Source organism: Suncus etruscus, chromosome 10, assembly GCF_024139225.1.
Source record: "Suncus etruscus isolate mSunEtr1 chromosome 10, mSunEtr1.pri.cur, whole genome shotgun sequence".
NCBI classification, from domain to species: domain Eukaryota; kingdom Metazoa; phylum Chordata; class Mammalia; order Eulipotyphla; family Soricidae; genus Suncus; species Suncus etruscus.
Window position 1 is genome coordinate 60,394,454 of NC_064857.1, and position 13,824 is coordinate 60,408,277.

General features: G+C 47.2%; 1 protein-coding gene across 1 annotated transcript in view; it reads left to right on the plus strand.

Moving 5' to 3' along the window:
• The window catches only part of RTTN (rotatin), a 117,646-nt gene that overhangs the window by 51,574 nt on the left and 52,248 nt on the right, over positions 1-13,824 (plus strand). Inside the window, exons 24-29 of the mRNA XM_049781666.1 lie at positions 211-450; positions 2,766-2,910; positions 4,291-4,460; positions 5,658-5,877; positions 12,579-12,707; positions 13,127-13,237. Of these exons, the coding sequence (XP_049637623.1) occupies positions 211-450; positions 2,766-2,910; positions 4,291-4,460; positions 5,658-5,877; positions 12,579-12,707; positions 13,127-13,237 (1,015 nt within the window). The remainder of the gene's footprint in view (positions 1-210; positions 451-2,765; positions 2,911-4,290; positions 4,461-5,657; positions 5,878-12,578; positions 12,708-13,126; positions 13,238-13,824) is intronic.

Below are 13,824 nucleotides of genomic sequence, written 5' to 3' on the forward strand. Positions count from 1 at the left end.
GAGGGAAAACTCGACTTCTCTATGCAGCAGAAGAGCCACATAAGTACCTTGTGGGCTGGCGGGAGCACTTTTCAATGCTGAAGTTCTGCCAGCTTCTCTTTAGACTCCAACGTACTGTAGAATCTGGGGGTATAGCTGACAGACGGGGAGACGGTGGCAGCCCTGGCTTCAGCTGCCTGAGGCGGTTTCTTCTGTCTCCTCCCGCTCCAGGTTTCCCAGTGCCTTGTGGCTGTCTGAGCAGGACATTCTGGCCCTTAGGACCACCCACACGTCCAGTGGGCTGCAAGACTGTGTCTGCGCCATCACGCAGGCCGCGGCCCACAGGGAGGTGAGGGCTGCTGTCACCAGGATGGGCTTCTACCTGCTCAATGACAGGTGGGCTCCCAAGGAGGCCGGGGACCGCTGCGTGCTGGCCTTGAAGCCTCTGGCCTGGCACGTCCCCCTGAGCAGGTCAGTACACTACGTGGCTGGGGGTAAAGGGGATACCCAGTTTCATTTATCTGGGCTCATCTGCAGGTACTTAGAGGCCAGAGAAGAGCATGTGTTCTTCTGGGTGCTGTCCGGGGGGCGCTTCAGAAGATGTTATTAATAATCATACAGTGGTTTAAAAAAACATTCCTCTGGGGGGGTTCTGTATATAGGTGTGGCTTATGGGGGGACCCAGCTTGGTACCGAGCATTGCTGGAGAGAAGCTCGAGTGAAGCCCAAGAAACCTCAGAAATTAAAGCTCCCCTGCTGGTGCTGTGCCAGCTACCTTAGAACAGTTACCGTGAAAGGTCTCAAGAAACTACCCAAATATCTCTCTTCCTGTCTATGTTGATGGTGCATAAGCCGAGACATCAGGCGCTAATGTGGGCGCAGGGTACTCCAGCTATTGATGTTTTATTCCTTTTTTTAAAATAACAAAAATTTTAATTTGGATTTTATGTTTTAGTAGAATTTTATTTTATAATTTAAAAAATATTTTTCCTTTCATTTAAACACCATGGTTTCAACGTCATTCTCATTGGGTTTCTGGTCATTTTTCTGGCCTTTTGCCAGTGCATGTTTTCCACCACCAATGTCCCCAGTTTCTCTTACACCCTCTCCCTGCCTTTCTGTAGGGCAGGCATGGCAGGCATTTTACTCTCTTTCTCTATTTCTCTTCCTCCCTTTTTTCATTTTAGACACTGTGGTTTGCACTATTGTTAATGATGGGGAACCACACATTTTACTTTCTCTCCTTTCGGCACCCAGTTCTAGTCCAAAGTTATCAGTTTCAACTCTCATTGTCATACAGCAGTAAGGAATTTGCCTTTCATGTGGCCAACCCCGACGGACTCCAGTTCGATTTCTGGCGTCCCATATGGTCTCCCGAGCCTGCTAGGAGCGATTTCTGAGCACAGAGCCAGGAGTAAACCCTGAGTGCCACTAGGTGTGGCCCCAAAACAAACAAACAAGAAACACCAAAACCAACTCTTCTTATAGTGGTCCGTTCTCTACCTAACTATATTGATCCACTATTTGTGTCAAGCTTCCTCCCATGAACTGGTCCTCCTGTCCCTCATATCTATTGCCTCTGGATATTATTAACATACTGTCTTTTATTTTTCTTATATCTCACATATGATTGAGATTATTCTATGTCTATCTCTCTCCCTCTGACTCATTTCATTCAGCCTAATAGTCTCCATGTCCATCCATGCATAGCCAGATTTCATGACTTCACTTTTTCTAACAGCTACACAGTATTCTATTGTGTAGATATACCACAGGTTTCTTTAGCCACTCATCTGTTCTTGGGCACTTGGGTTGTTGCCAGATTCTGGCTATGGTAAATAGTGCTGCAGTGAACATAGGACTGCAGAGGGCTTTTCTGCATGGTGTTTTTGGCTTCCTAGGGTTTAATAGAATTTTTAAATTGCGTCACCGTGAGGTGGTTATAAAGTTGTTCTGGTCGTGTGTCAGTCACCGTGCTTCATTCTGAAGTGACTCATCTCCTTTGTGAAGTTCTTTGAAATGTGGGCACGGCTCTGACCTTTAAGTCTCAGTTGGTACCAGCTGGAAATGGACCTGGACATGGACCCACTGCCAGCAGCCCCCATGGCTACCAGCCTGGGCCTGAGGCATGATTTGAAGGGGTATTTGTTTGTTTTGTTTGTTTTGGGGCCATACCTGTCGGCACTCAGGAGTTAACTTCCTGGCTCTGCTCAGAAATCACAACTGGCAGGCTTGGGAGACCCTGTAAGATGCCAGGTATTGAATCCAGATCAGCCATGAACAAGGCAAATGCCTTCTCTGCTGTTTTATCACTCCAGCCCCTGGAAGGGGGATTTTATTACTTAGGGAGCTTCCAAACTCGGAATTCCTTTATGGAGTCAAACTCTTAAGATTCAGATGTTTAGTTTGGCTTTTCTGCTATGGGGCACACTTTAGACAGCTGTGCCTTTAGAGAGAACCACATGGGGTAAACATGTACAGATTTGCACATTGGTTGTTACACAGAGGAGCTTAATCAGGTGGATTCTTTGAAACACAGAGCAATCGCGTGCCAGGGTCATTTCTTACCATGCATTTTCCATTCTCCACAGTGTGTTAACTGCATGATGGTCTCTAGTAGGGGTACTAGGTATTACTGTCCACCCCTGCCCTGTGGCATTGTGCCAGCACCCAGCACATCTCTGCAGGGCTGGATGTGCTCACAGAGCCACTCTGCTACTCAGGGCTCTTTAGCGTGCCCCATCGCTGAGAGCTGGAGTCCCAGGTGACCATCTCCGAAATCGCAGGTTCTTACAGGTGCTTCCTGCTTGTATGGAGGATGAGAAGCTGCTCCTAGACATCCTGCAGTTTCTCACCAAGTTCCTGAAGGCCCAGAGGAAGCATGCACCCCTGCAGCTGCTCACCTGGCTCCTGGAATCATTGCTGCGTCCTGTAAGTGTTGAGGAAGGGGGCAGTAGGCTCATGTGTGTGTCTGAGACTCCATGTTCACATATTGGGGAGAGATCTTGGTCCAGGAAAGCTGGGCTTGGCCTGGCCACACTAGAGGTCAGAGCCTTGAGCTCACTCTCACTGGTAGTAGTATTTTTCTTTGAGTCTTCACAGTGAATGGGGCTGCCTGAGTTGAAGCAGCACTGCCCCTACTTGCCTTCTCTGCTGCCCACCCGCTTCCCTGGGACTCTGGGCACAGCAGGATGGTTCCACTGGGAGTGGAGAGAGAACATAGGGTACAGGGGTGCTGAGGATGGGTTGGTGGAAGTTACGTGGGGCATTTATACCCCTCAAAGTATGGATCTTCGACTGGACTATGTTTTTTGTTTTTTGGCCACACCCAGCAGTGCTCAGGTATTACTCCTGGCTCTGTGCTCAGAAATTACTCCTGGAGGGCTGGGGGGGGGGGCTAAAAGAGATGCGATCAGCACATGCAAGGCAGATGCTCTACCTGCTGTGCTATTGCTCCAGTTCCTCTGACTAGACTTGTTTTACACTCCTTTGATAGGTCTGTATTTTCTGAAGAACTATATTTTTTTAAGTATTATGAAAGACCTTTTTCCCTAATGAACTTAATTTTTCTGATGATTTTTACTACTTTTTGGTACTGACCATTTTTAATACTTTTTGTGGGGAGGGTACATCCGCCAGCACTCAGGTTACTCCTGGCTCTACACTCAGAAATCTCTCCTGGCAGGCTTGGGGAACCATATGGGAGGCCAGAGATCGAGCCAGGGTTTGCCACACAGGCAAGACAGACAGACGCCCTCCTCACTGTGCTATCACTTAGACACACACACCCTTTTTGGGGGGTAGACTGATTTTTTTTTAATCTTTGTGTTTTTTTTTTATTAACATTGTCATAATAGTGTAGTCATCTCTATAACTACACTCACCACTCTTTGTGGTGAGCTTAGTAGATTGATTTTTAATGTATAAATTTTTTTTTTTTTGGTTTTTGGGCCACACCCGTTTGACGCTCAGGGGTTACTCCTGGCTATGTGCTCAGAAATCGCCCCTGGCTTGGGTGGACCATATGGGACGCCGGGGGATCGAACTGCGGTCCTTCCTTGGCTAGCGCTTGCAAGGCAGACACCTTACCTCCAGCGCCACCTACCCGGCCCCTAATGTATAAATTTTTCATAGCTTTTTTTTTATACTCTTTCTCATTTGAGGAGAGATTTTGAGTTTTTCCTGGTACTGTAGACACTTCTGGTCTTGACTGGTCAGGAGGCGGTCTGGGGTACCTGGAGTCTGGTGACCGTGAAACCTCTACAGGATACGATGTTGGAGCAAATCCGGTCCCACAAATTTTCTCTCCAGAGTCCAAACCCACTGTTAGACCTGCTGGTGCCTGCAGAGTCGGCGGAGCCCCCGGCCCAGGAAGATGCAGGCGATGCCCGGACACGCAGCGCCGTGCGGCAGCAGCTGCGGAAGGAGCTGATCGCACTGTACAGCGCTCTGCTGCTCGGACCCGGGGTCGGGATGGACAGGTAAGTGGCCCAGGACACATAGACAGAGATAAGACAGAGAGACACAGCAAGATACACAGACTCGGAGACATGCAGACACATGCAGATACACACACACACACACACACACACACACACACACACACATAGGTACACACAGATAGACACACAGAGGCACATGTTGACAGACACAGACACACGGAGACACACACACTTTTTTTCTCCACAACTTCCTTCTCATCATTTCCATTTCTGTGATGGTCTGACTCACACACTGCTGGTCTTTTAATACCGATCTAGGTGTTTGATTCCTATTAAGCTTTTTAAACACTCATTCCTCGACTATTTTGAAATGCAAAATGCAGTGGTTTCTGGCGTTTTCACACTGTTGTAAGATTGTCTCTGATTTCAGAATATTTGGTGATCTTACAAAGAATCCCACCCCATCAGTCAAGCAAGCAGTTCCTGCCCTTCACCTCGAATCCTGGCCCCTGCACCCTCAATCTTTTTGCCATTTACAGATTCGTGGCCTGTCCTGGGCCTCTGCCCAGGAAGGAACCACCCAGCACACGGCCTGTGGTTACTTCTTTGATTCATCATGTCTGTCCAAGGACCTTCCTCACAGTAGCACAAGGAACTACTGTTTCTTCCTGTGTCTGAGTCTCTGGTCAGAGCCTAGGTGTAAAATTAAAAAAAAAGGACTCACATGTTAGGTGAGACTGCCCCAGACACCGTGTTTATAATTCCTTTGGTGAACAGGTCTGATGAAGCAGGGTAGTGGTGGAGAAATAATACCAAGCCAATGAGTTAAAGTTTTATTGGAATTAATCTGCTTTTTCCTCATGGCCTCTCTTTGCCATGCGCTTCCTATATTGAGCTCCAGCCAAAAGCCAGACTCCTCTCTATACAAACCAACTCCCAATTCCAGGTGGAGGAAGGTCAAGACAGATACTAAAGCAACTATCCAGTTGGATTTTTACATCTCAAAGGAAGAGGTGAGGGAAAAGGAAGTTGGGGAAAGGGTTCACCTTACACTGGGGACAGCCTAGGCCGCTGTTGGCTCTGCTTCATGGCTCCAGATTGCAGACTCAGCTCCTGCCTGTGACTTGACCTGGGATTTCTGCGCATAGTCCTAGTTGATGCCATCGCAGCCAGGATGCCCCTCGCCCATCCTGGTCCTGGTCTCTGACTCTGTTTCTCTCTCCTCTGCACCCCCAGAAAGTGCCTGGAGCTTCTCCGAGTCTTCCAGACGCAACTGGCCCTGAAGCTGCTGCAGTGCTTGAGGGTCACAGATGCACCCCATTTTTATGGGCTGCCAGCTCTCGAGAGGACCCTGCGGGGGATGGTGCACCTCACAGCCTCACCTGGCTGGAGCACACACTCGCCCCTCACACAACCCCTGGACATCTGTGTCAAGTACTTGTCGGGGCTCCTTGAGGTAACTGCAAAAACCCCCCTTCCCAAAGGGGAGCAGCCAGATAGCTCTGTGCTGTGGATTCAAGGCTCCTCATGCCTGACTGTTGATGCCTGTTTCAACTAGAGATGATTCTCTGACAAATCAGATTATCGTTATCCAAATACTTAGCCACCCAAAACATTCCATCTGTTAACAAGGCTCCTGTAAGACCTCTTTGGAATTCGATGATTTCTGGGGAACATAGGCCAAAGGTTCTATTTGTTTGTTTGTTTTTGGGCCACACCTGGTGGTGCTCAAGGGTTACTCCTGTCTCTGTACTCAGGGATCACTCCAGATAGACTTGGGGTATCATATTGAATGCCAGGGATTGAACCTGTGTTGGCCATGTGTAAGGCAAGTACCCTTGCCACTGTGCTATCATCTGGCCCCAAGACCAAGGCTTTATTGATATTAAAGATTCTTCATGTTTCCTTTATTGACTATGTGTGTGTGTGTGTGTGTGTGTGTGCATGTGCATACTTGACGGTGCTCAGGGGTTATTCCTGGCTCTGTGCTCAGAAATCACTTCTGGCAGGCTCGATGGACTCTATATGGGATGTAGGGGATGGAACCTGGGTTGGCCACAGGCAAGGCAAAAGGCTTCCTCATTATGTTACTGCTCCGGCCCCTCATTAACTGACTTTTTGTTGACTTTTCATTGGTGTGATACAAAACACGTATAATATGCACAAAGTGAACATACATTGCTCAATCGTGACTCCAAGATGAGAGCTGGTGGGTTAGAACACTGGCCTACCCAAGGCCTCTGCCTGGGAAGTTTCCAGCACTTCCTGTTGGCATGTTCTGACAGTTTTCACCAACCCTTGTATCTGTGACTACAGGAGTTTACTGTTTACTAACCTGTGCATGGTGGTTTGACTATTGCTGAGCTCCAGGAGCTCTTTCCCTGGTCCCTGTGGGTGGATTCTGGGCTTTCTTGGTCTCCAGGCCTCTGCTTTATGGTCTGGACCCCTTTGCTCCCTCTTTCAGATGAGGATGCTACTGCTGGCAAAATTCTTGCCTCGAGGAAACAAGAAGGTGGGAGCTTTAAAATTCCTCTGCTGACTCCTATGGCGTGTAAAAGGCATTTCCATCTTTTAGAGCTTTGTTTTGGGACCCTTGATTCCCCTTGCTGTGGTGTCAGGGTCTTGTATCACACCTGCTCTCTGAGTGTTTGCATCTCACTTCTACAGTCCTGGGTGGGGTCCTCCTTTCTCCTCCAAGCTGCGCTTCCCACGAAAGACCAGGTCACACTTTCTGATGACTGTGGTTTGTTGTTGTTCAGCTGGCACACTGTTTCTTTTTCTTTATTTGGGGGTGGTTGGGATTTTTGGTCACACCCAGCTACACTTAAGGGCATTCCTAGCTCTGCGCTCAGAAATTGCTCCTGGCAGGCTCGAGGGACCGTATGGGATGCCGGGGATCAAACTGGAGTCTGTCGAGGGTTCGCCGTGTGCAAGGCAAATGCCCTACTGCTGTGCTATCACTCTGGCCCACAATGTTTATTTATTTGTCCACCTTCCAGAGCTGCTCTGTGTCTGTCCTTCTGTTCCCAAATCCCTTCATCCAGCATGACTTTCTCGATCTTGCTCTCCCTGGGAAAAAAACTTTCTTGGGGCATCTTTCAGGGGCTTGTTTCCCACATTTGCTGTTAGAAAAAACTAGGAGGAAGGATGTTTCTTTTCACTTTGATAATGGATTAAAAAAAAAAAGTATGTTGCCTTTTCTATATCTTTTAAGATAATCACTTATTAAGGTGATGGATTATGTTGGTTAAAAATATAAAATTTGGGTACAGCAGGGAAGGCATTTCCTTTGCTCATGGACAACCTGGGTTTGCTCCCTGGCATCCCATATGGTCCTCCAAGACTGCCAAAAGTGATTTCTGAGTGCAGAGCAAGGAGAAACCCCGCGCACCTTCGGGTGTGGCCCAAAAATAAAAAAGAAATGTTTAACTTTGGTGCTGACGAGATATTTACAGCCGGGTGGGCGTTTCCCTTGCACTTTTGACCAGGGTTTGATCTCTGACATCCCGTAACGTTCCCTGAGCATGCCAGGATTGACCCCTGAGCACTGCCAAAAAAAGCCCATAAACAAAAAGAAACTCATTAATCTGGGAATCGAAGTGATAGTATAGTGGGGAGGGTGCTTGCCTTGCACAAAACCAACCCAGGTTCAATCTCCATCATACCTGTGTATTTGTGTAAGCATTGCCAGGAGTAAGTCCAGAGTGGAGAGCCATGAGTAAGCCCTGAGCACTGCTGGGAATGGCCCCCCCAAACAAAAACTATAAAATAAAAATGTATACTTTGCATTTCTGTAACATTTTTAACTAGGTTAGGATCTGCTCTTTTCTACAGGAACAAATGTATTTGGGCTGGTGTTGGTTTTGAAGGCATTCTACCTATTTGCTTAGGCAGAAATACTTTGAGAATTATTATGTCTGGGGTTTTTCTTATAAAACTTGTCAGGCTTTATTGTCAAAATCAGTTCTGGTTTTCTCCTTATATAACTTAATCCTTTTCTCTTCTTTGTTCTCCACAATGGTTATTTGAATTGGTATTTCTTCCTTTACTCTTTAATTGAGTTTGATGGCAAAGTACACTGAGGCTGTTGTTTTCTTCTCCGGGAAGATTGTGGACTAATTGAATTTTATTTATTTACTTTTTTTTTTTGGCCATATTTGGAGGTGCTCAGGGGTTACTTCTGGCTCTGTGCTTAGAAATTTCTCCTGGAAGGTTCAGGGGTCCATAGGGGATGCTGAGAATCGAGCTCGGGTTCTTCCTGGGTTGGCTGCATGGAAGGCAAATGCCCTAACCACTTGTGCTATCACTCCGGCCCCCTAATTGAATTTTAAAGTGGGACTAAGTTTTACTCAGATCTTTCATTCCTGTGTGTCAGTCTTGGAAAGTCCTGTTTTTCTAGAATGATATCTGAATTGTCAGAGTTCTTGCTTCAAATCATCTGATTTTTTAAAAAATAGATCCCTCTCTATTGGGAGATTCTGTTTTATGCCAGTCATTGATGATTTGATTTCTTCGCTCCAAACTACTCCGCAGAGTTCTAGAAAGGTTTGTATGTTTACTTTGAGAATGAATCTTTTAACTCCTTAACATTTCCTCAGTTATTTATGATTTCTGCCTGTATTTCCTTTTCTTCTGTTTTGACTTCTGGCTCTTGTTTCAGTATTTTCAGGTGGAATCTTCTTCCATTGATTTTGTTTTATAAAACTTTCCTTAGGCGCCCTATTCTCTCTCAATACTTTCTCTTTTTTTTTTTTTTTTTTTGGTGGGGGACTACACCCAGAAGTGCTCGGGGGTTACTCCTGGCTCTGTGTTTAGAGATAACTCCTGGCAGGCTTGGGGGATAATATGGGATACCAGAGACTGAACCTGGGATGGCTGCGTGCAAGGAAAACACCCTCCCTTTCTGCTGTACTATCTCTATGGCCCTCTCATTACCTTCAAGCATGGCCTGAGCTTTATTCCACACACATACTTACTTGCCTTATTGTTCCTTTCATTAACCTGAGTGTGTTTGCAGGCAGGCTGTGGCTGAGGAAACTTGCCTGAATGTGGCCACATACATGTGCAAGACTCACCACGTTATGCCTGCCCTCTGTGGTGCATCCCACAGTTTTTCCCAGCCAGAGCCCAAGGCACCAAGAGAAGTTCTGGGCTGCTCCTTTCGCCTCTTCCTGAGTGCTGAGCTCTGCCTTGTCCTCACCATCTTCTGCTCCTAGCACTCAACGATGGAGGCAGGTGGAGGTGTAGGGGTGGCCAGAGGTTGGGACCGAATATTCCAGAGGGTGATGTTCCCCCAGAAATCATCTCTCATTCACACCTTGTTCTTCCTACCCCTTTCTTAAATCCCATCTTTCCCCCAGAAACTGAGGCAGATAGAAAAAAAAAAATCTGTTTTTAGGTGCCAAAAGACTCTTGGTGATCTTCATCCGTTTGCTTGATCCTCTTTAGAAAAGCCTTATAGTGTTCTCTGCATTTGGCATGTTGTCTCCATTGGAGTTTCTCCCACATCTCTGAAGTTGGTGTTTATTTCTTATTCGATACCTGATTTCTGGGACTAGAAACGGAGCCTGTGCAGTGAAGCTGCTCTCCCTTAGTTGGTCCAGAATCCATCCCCAAGTCCCTTTGGTTTTGTGAAAGGACTTTGCCTCAAAATGCCGCTGTAACCACACATCCCCCTGTCTGTTTTAACTCGTCTCTGTTAAGGACTCATTTTTCTCTTGAGGAAACATTTCTTTCATTAGCACAGGAAGAAACTCATCCCCTTCTTCCAGTGGAGGGATGTCAGTAAAGGTGAGACCCAGGTATTTTAATAATAAACCTAGACTTGACAATGGAATACACATCTGAGATTGATCATAAGTTTCCAGTTGTTTATTTATGATTTGTGATTCTAGAATATCTACCCTGACCCTGTCATTGATAAGAGATTTATATAGCAAGATTTGTTTTGTGGGGGCATACAACTGTGCTCAGGGCTTACTCCTGGCTCTGCATTCAGTGATCACTCCTGGCAGATCTTAGGGAGTAGGGTTGGGGAATGAGAGCATTTGGGGTGCCAGGGAATCAAACCTGGGTTGGACACAGGCAAGGAAAACACCCTACCTATTACTCCACTGTTATTTTTGTTTTGTTTTGTTTTGTTTTACTCCACTCTTCTTTGAATCCTTGGATAGCTTTTCTTTCTTTCTTTCTTTTCTTTCTTTCTTTCTTTCTTTCTTTCTTTCTTTCTTTCTTCTTTTCTTTCTTTCTTTCTTCCTTCTTTTCTTCTTTCTTTCTTTCTTTCTTTCTTTCTTTCTTTCTTTCTTTCTTTCTTTCCTTCCTTCCTTCCTTCCTTCCTTCCTTCCTTACTTCCTTCCTTCCTTCCTTCCTTCCTTCCTTCCTTCCTTCCTTCCTTCCTTCCTTCCTTCCTTCCTTTCTTTCTTTCTTTCTTTCTCTTTCCTTTCTTCCTCCCTCCCTCCCTTCCTCCCTCCCTTCCTTCCTCCCTTCCTCCCTTCCTTCCTTCCTTCCTTCCTTCCTTCCTTCCTTCCTTCCTTCCTTCCTTCCTTCCTTCCTTTCCTTCCTTCCTTCCTCTCCCTTCCTCCCTCCTTCCTCCCTTCCTTCCTCCTTCCTTCCTTCCTTCCTTCCTTCCTTCCTTCCTTCCTTCCTTCCTTCCTTCCTTCCTTCCTTCCTTCCTTCCTTTCCCTCCTTCCCTCCCTCCCTCCCTTCCTTCCTCCCTCCCTCCCTCCCTCCCTCCCTCCCTCCCTTCCCTCCTTCCCTCCTTCCCTCCCTCCCTCCCTTCCTCCCTTCCTTCCTTCCTTCCTTCCTTCCTTCCTTCTTTCCTTCCTTCCTTTCCATCCTTCCCTCCTTCCCTCCCTCCCTCCCTTCCTCCCTTCCTTCCTTCCTTCCTTCCTTCCTTCCTTCCTTCCTTCCTTCCTTCTTTCCTTCCTTCCTTTCCATCCTTCCCTCCTTCCCTCCCTTCCTTCCTTCCTTCCTTCCTTCCTTCCTTCCTTCCTTCCTTCCTTCCTTCCTTTCCCTCCTTCTTTCCTTTCCCTCCTTCCTTCCTTTCCCTCCTTCCTTCCTTCCTTCCTTCCTTCCTTCCTTCCTTCCTTCCTTTCCCTCCTTCCCTCCCTCCCTCCCTCCCTCCCTCCCTTCCTTCCTTCCTTCCTTCCTTCCTTCCTTCCTTCCTTCCTTCCTTCCTTCCTTCCTTTCTTTCTTTCTTTCTCTTTCCTTTCTTCCTCCCTCCCTCCCTTCCTCCCTCCCTTCCTTCCTCCCTTCCTTCCTTCCTTCCTTCCTTCCTTCCTTCCTTCCTTCCTTCCTTCCTTCCTTCCTTCCTTCCTTTCTTCCTCCCTCCCTCCCTTCCTCCCTCCCTTCCTTCCTCCTTCCTTCCTTCCTTCCTTCCTTCCTTCCTTCCTTCCTTCCTTCCTTCCTTCCTTCCTTCCTTCCTTCCTTCCTTCCTTCCTTCCTTCCTTCCCCCTTTTTTTTTTTTTTTTGGTGTTTGGGTCACATCTGGTGGTGCTCAAGAATTGTTCCTGGCTCTGCACTCGGGTCATTCCTGGCAGTATTTGGGGGACCATATGGAACACCAGGGATTGAAAACAAGGCAAATGCCTTGCCCACTGCTCTTGCTTTGGTTCCTGGCTATTTTATTTCTATTTATTTATTTATCTATTTATTTATTGGGTTTTGGGCCATACCTGGTGATGCTCAGAGGTTACTTCTGGCTCTGCACTCAGAAATTGCTCCTGGCTTAGGGGACCATATGGGACACTGGGGGATCAAACCACAGTCCGTCCTAGGCTAGCAGTTTTAAAGCAGACACCTTACTGCTTGCGCCACCACTCCGGCCCCATGGCTAACTATTTTTATGTATCTTTTCAACAAGGGATTTATACATTTTTGCTGAAAAGTAAAATTTCAAAACTCACGAACTTATATTTGAAGTGGCAGGGCCCTTGGAGTATATTCCCCATCATCTGTACAGAGGGAAAGAACATAAACCAACTATTTGTTTTCATTGCTGCAAAGTGCACAGAACGTGCTCCCTGCCCTCCTCCTCACTTTTAGCTGTGTGAACAAGGGGTGTCGTAGCATCTGGTGGGGACTCATGTGACGAAGGTGTTGGCCTGTGAGCTGCTTCAGTGAGAAGGATGCTGTGAGCTCATTCTGTCTGTCTTGCAGGTCATCACCTCCTTCTACGTGGAGCGTGGGGGAAATGCCATGTCCTTCATGGGAAAGGGCGTCACCAAGAGCACTGTCCTTTGCTTGCTGCACTTGTCTCACGAGATGCTGGCCCAAACCCCGAGCTCGGTGAGTGCCTTGCTCGATGCCTTTCGTCCCGTTGAACTGCAAGGGAAAGAATCTGAACCTGATCCAACCCCCACCCACCCCGCAAGCTTTCCCGACTTTTCCCATCACAAATGGGGTGATCCTTTAGACTGGGCTATTTCTTAGGCCTTGTCTGAATTTTATCGGGAATCTTTATCTGAATTTTATCCTGGAATCTGCATACTTGGAAAGTAAATGTGTCCAAGTCATGGCAAAAATAGCTGTTTTGAATAAAAACGTGTTTGCTTTTGAAGTTGGAGAAACAGGAGTTTGTGTTCCCTGTTTTTCATTCTGTAACAAATGAGAATCAGGCATGTGGCACCTGGTCCCTCTTTGCCGCCTCCTATCCCATCTGATCTTGGGATACAGCTCATCTGCCCTCCCCCTTGTTTCCCTGGCAGGACTGGGTGTCTCTGTGGTTCCTGCCTCTAGGCGGTCAGAGAGAGGATCCAGCCCTGATCCAGCGTGGACTCACGTGGCTGATCCCCTTGTGGGTGGACCGAGACCCCGAGGTGAGTTTGTAGGAATGGGAACAAGGCCACTGGGCGTGGTTTGGAAAAGCAAAGGGCAGCGTAGAAATGTTTTGGACCGGACGAACTGTCTCTGGCAGGATGTGTCATGACTGAGCTCTTCTGGGCCCCTCTGGTCTACCTCAAGGTTGTTGGTGTCAGCCCAGAAGGAAGCATGATGTATCCTTCATTGTCACTCTCTAGGGCAGTGATGGCTAACCTTTTTGACCCTAGGTGCCCAAACTGCCGCACAAAACCAAAGAATTTCCTCAAAAGTGCCAGCACGTCAATTAAACCTTAATAACAAGATTTTAGTATCTAAAAACTATGCAGCACATGCTGCATATCTTAATTGTGGACCTTCCTGCGTGCCAGCTGCAAGGCCTTCGCGTGCCACTGCTGGCATATGTGCCATAGGTTCGCCATCGCGGCTCTAGGGAGACCGTCTCCGCATGCCCAGCTGGTACCTGTCTTCCCATGTATCCCTTTTCTCAGTGGGTTTTCTTTTTTTAAAAAACAAAAACAAAAACATTTATTTATTTATATTTTGGGGCCATACCCGAAGGCGCTCAGGGACCATGTGGGATGCT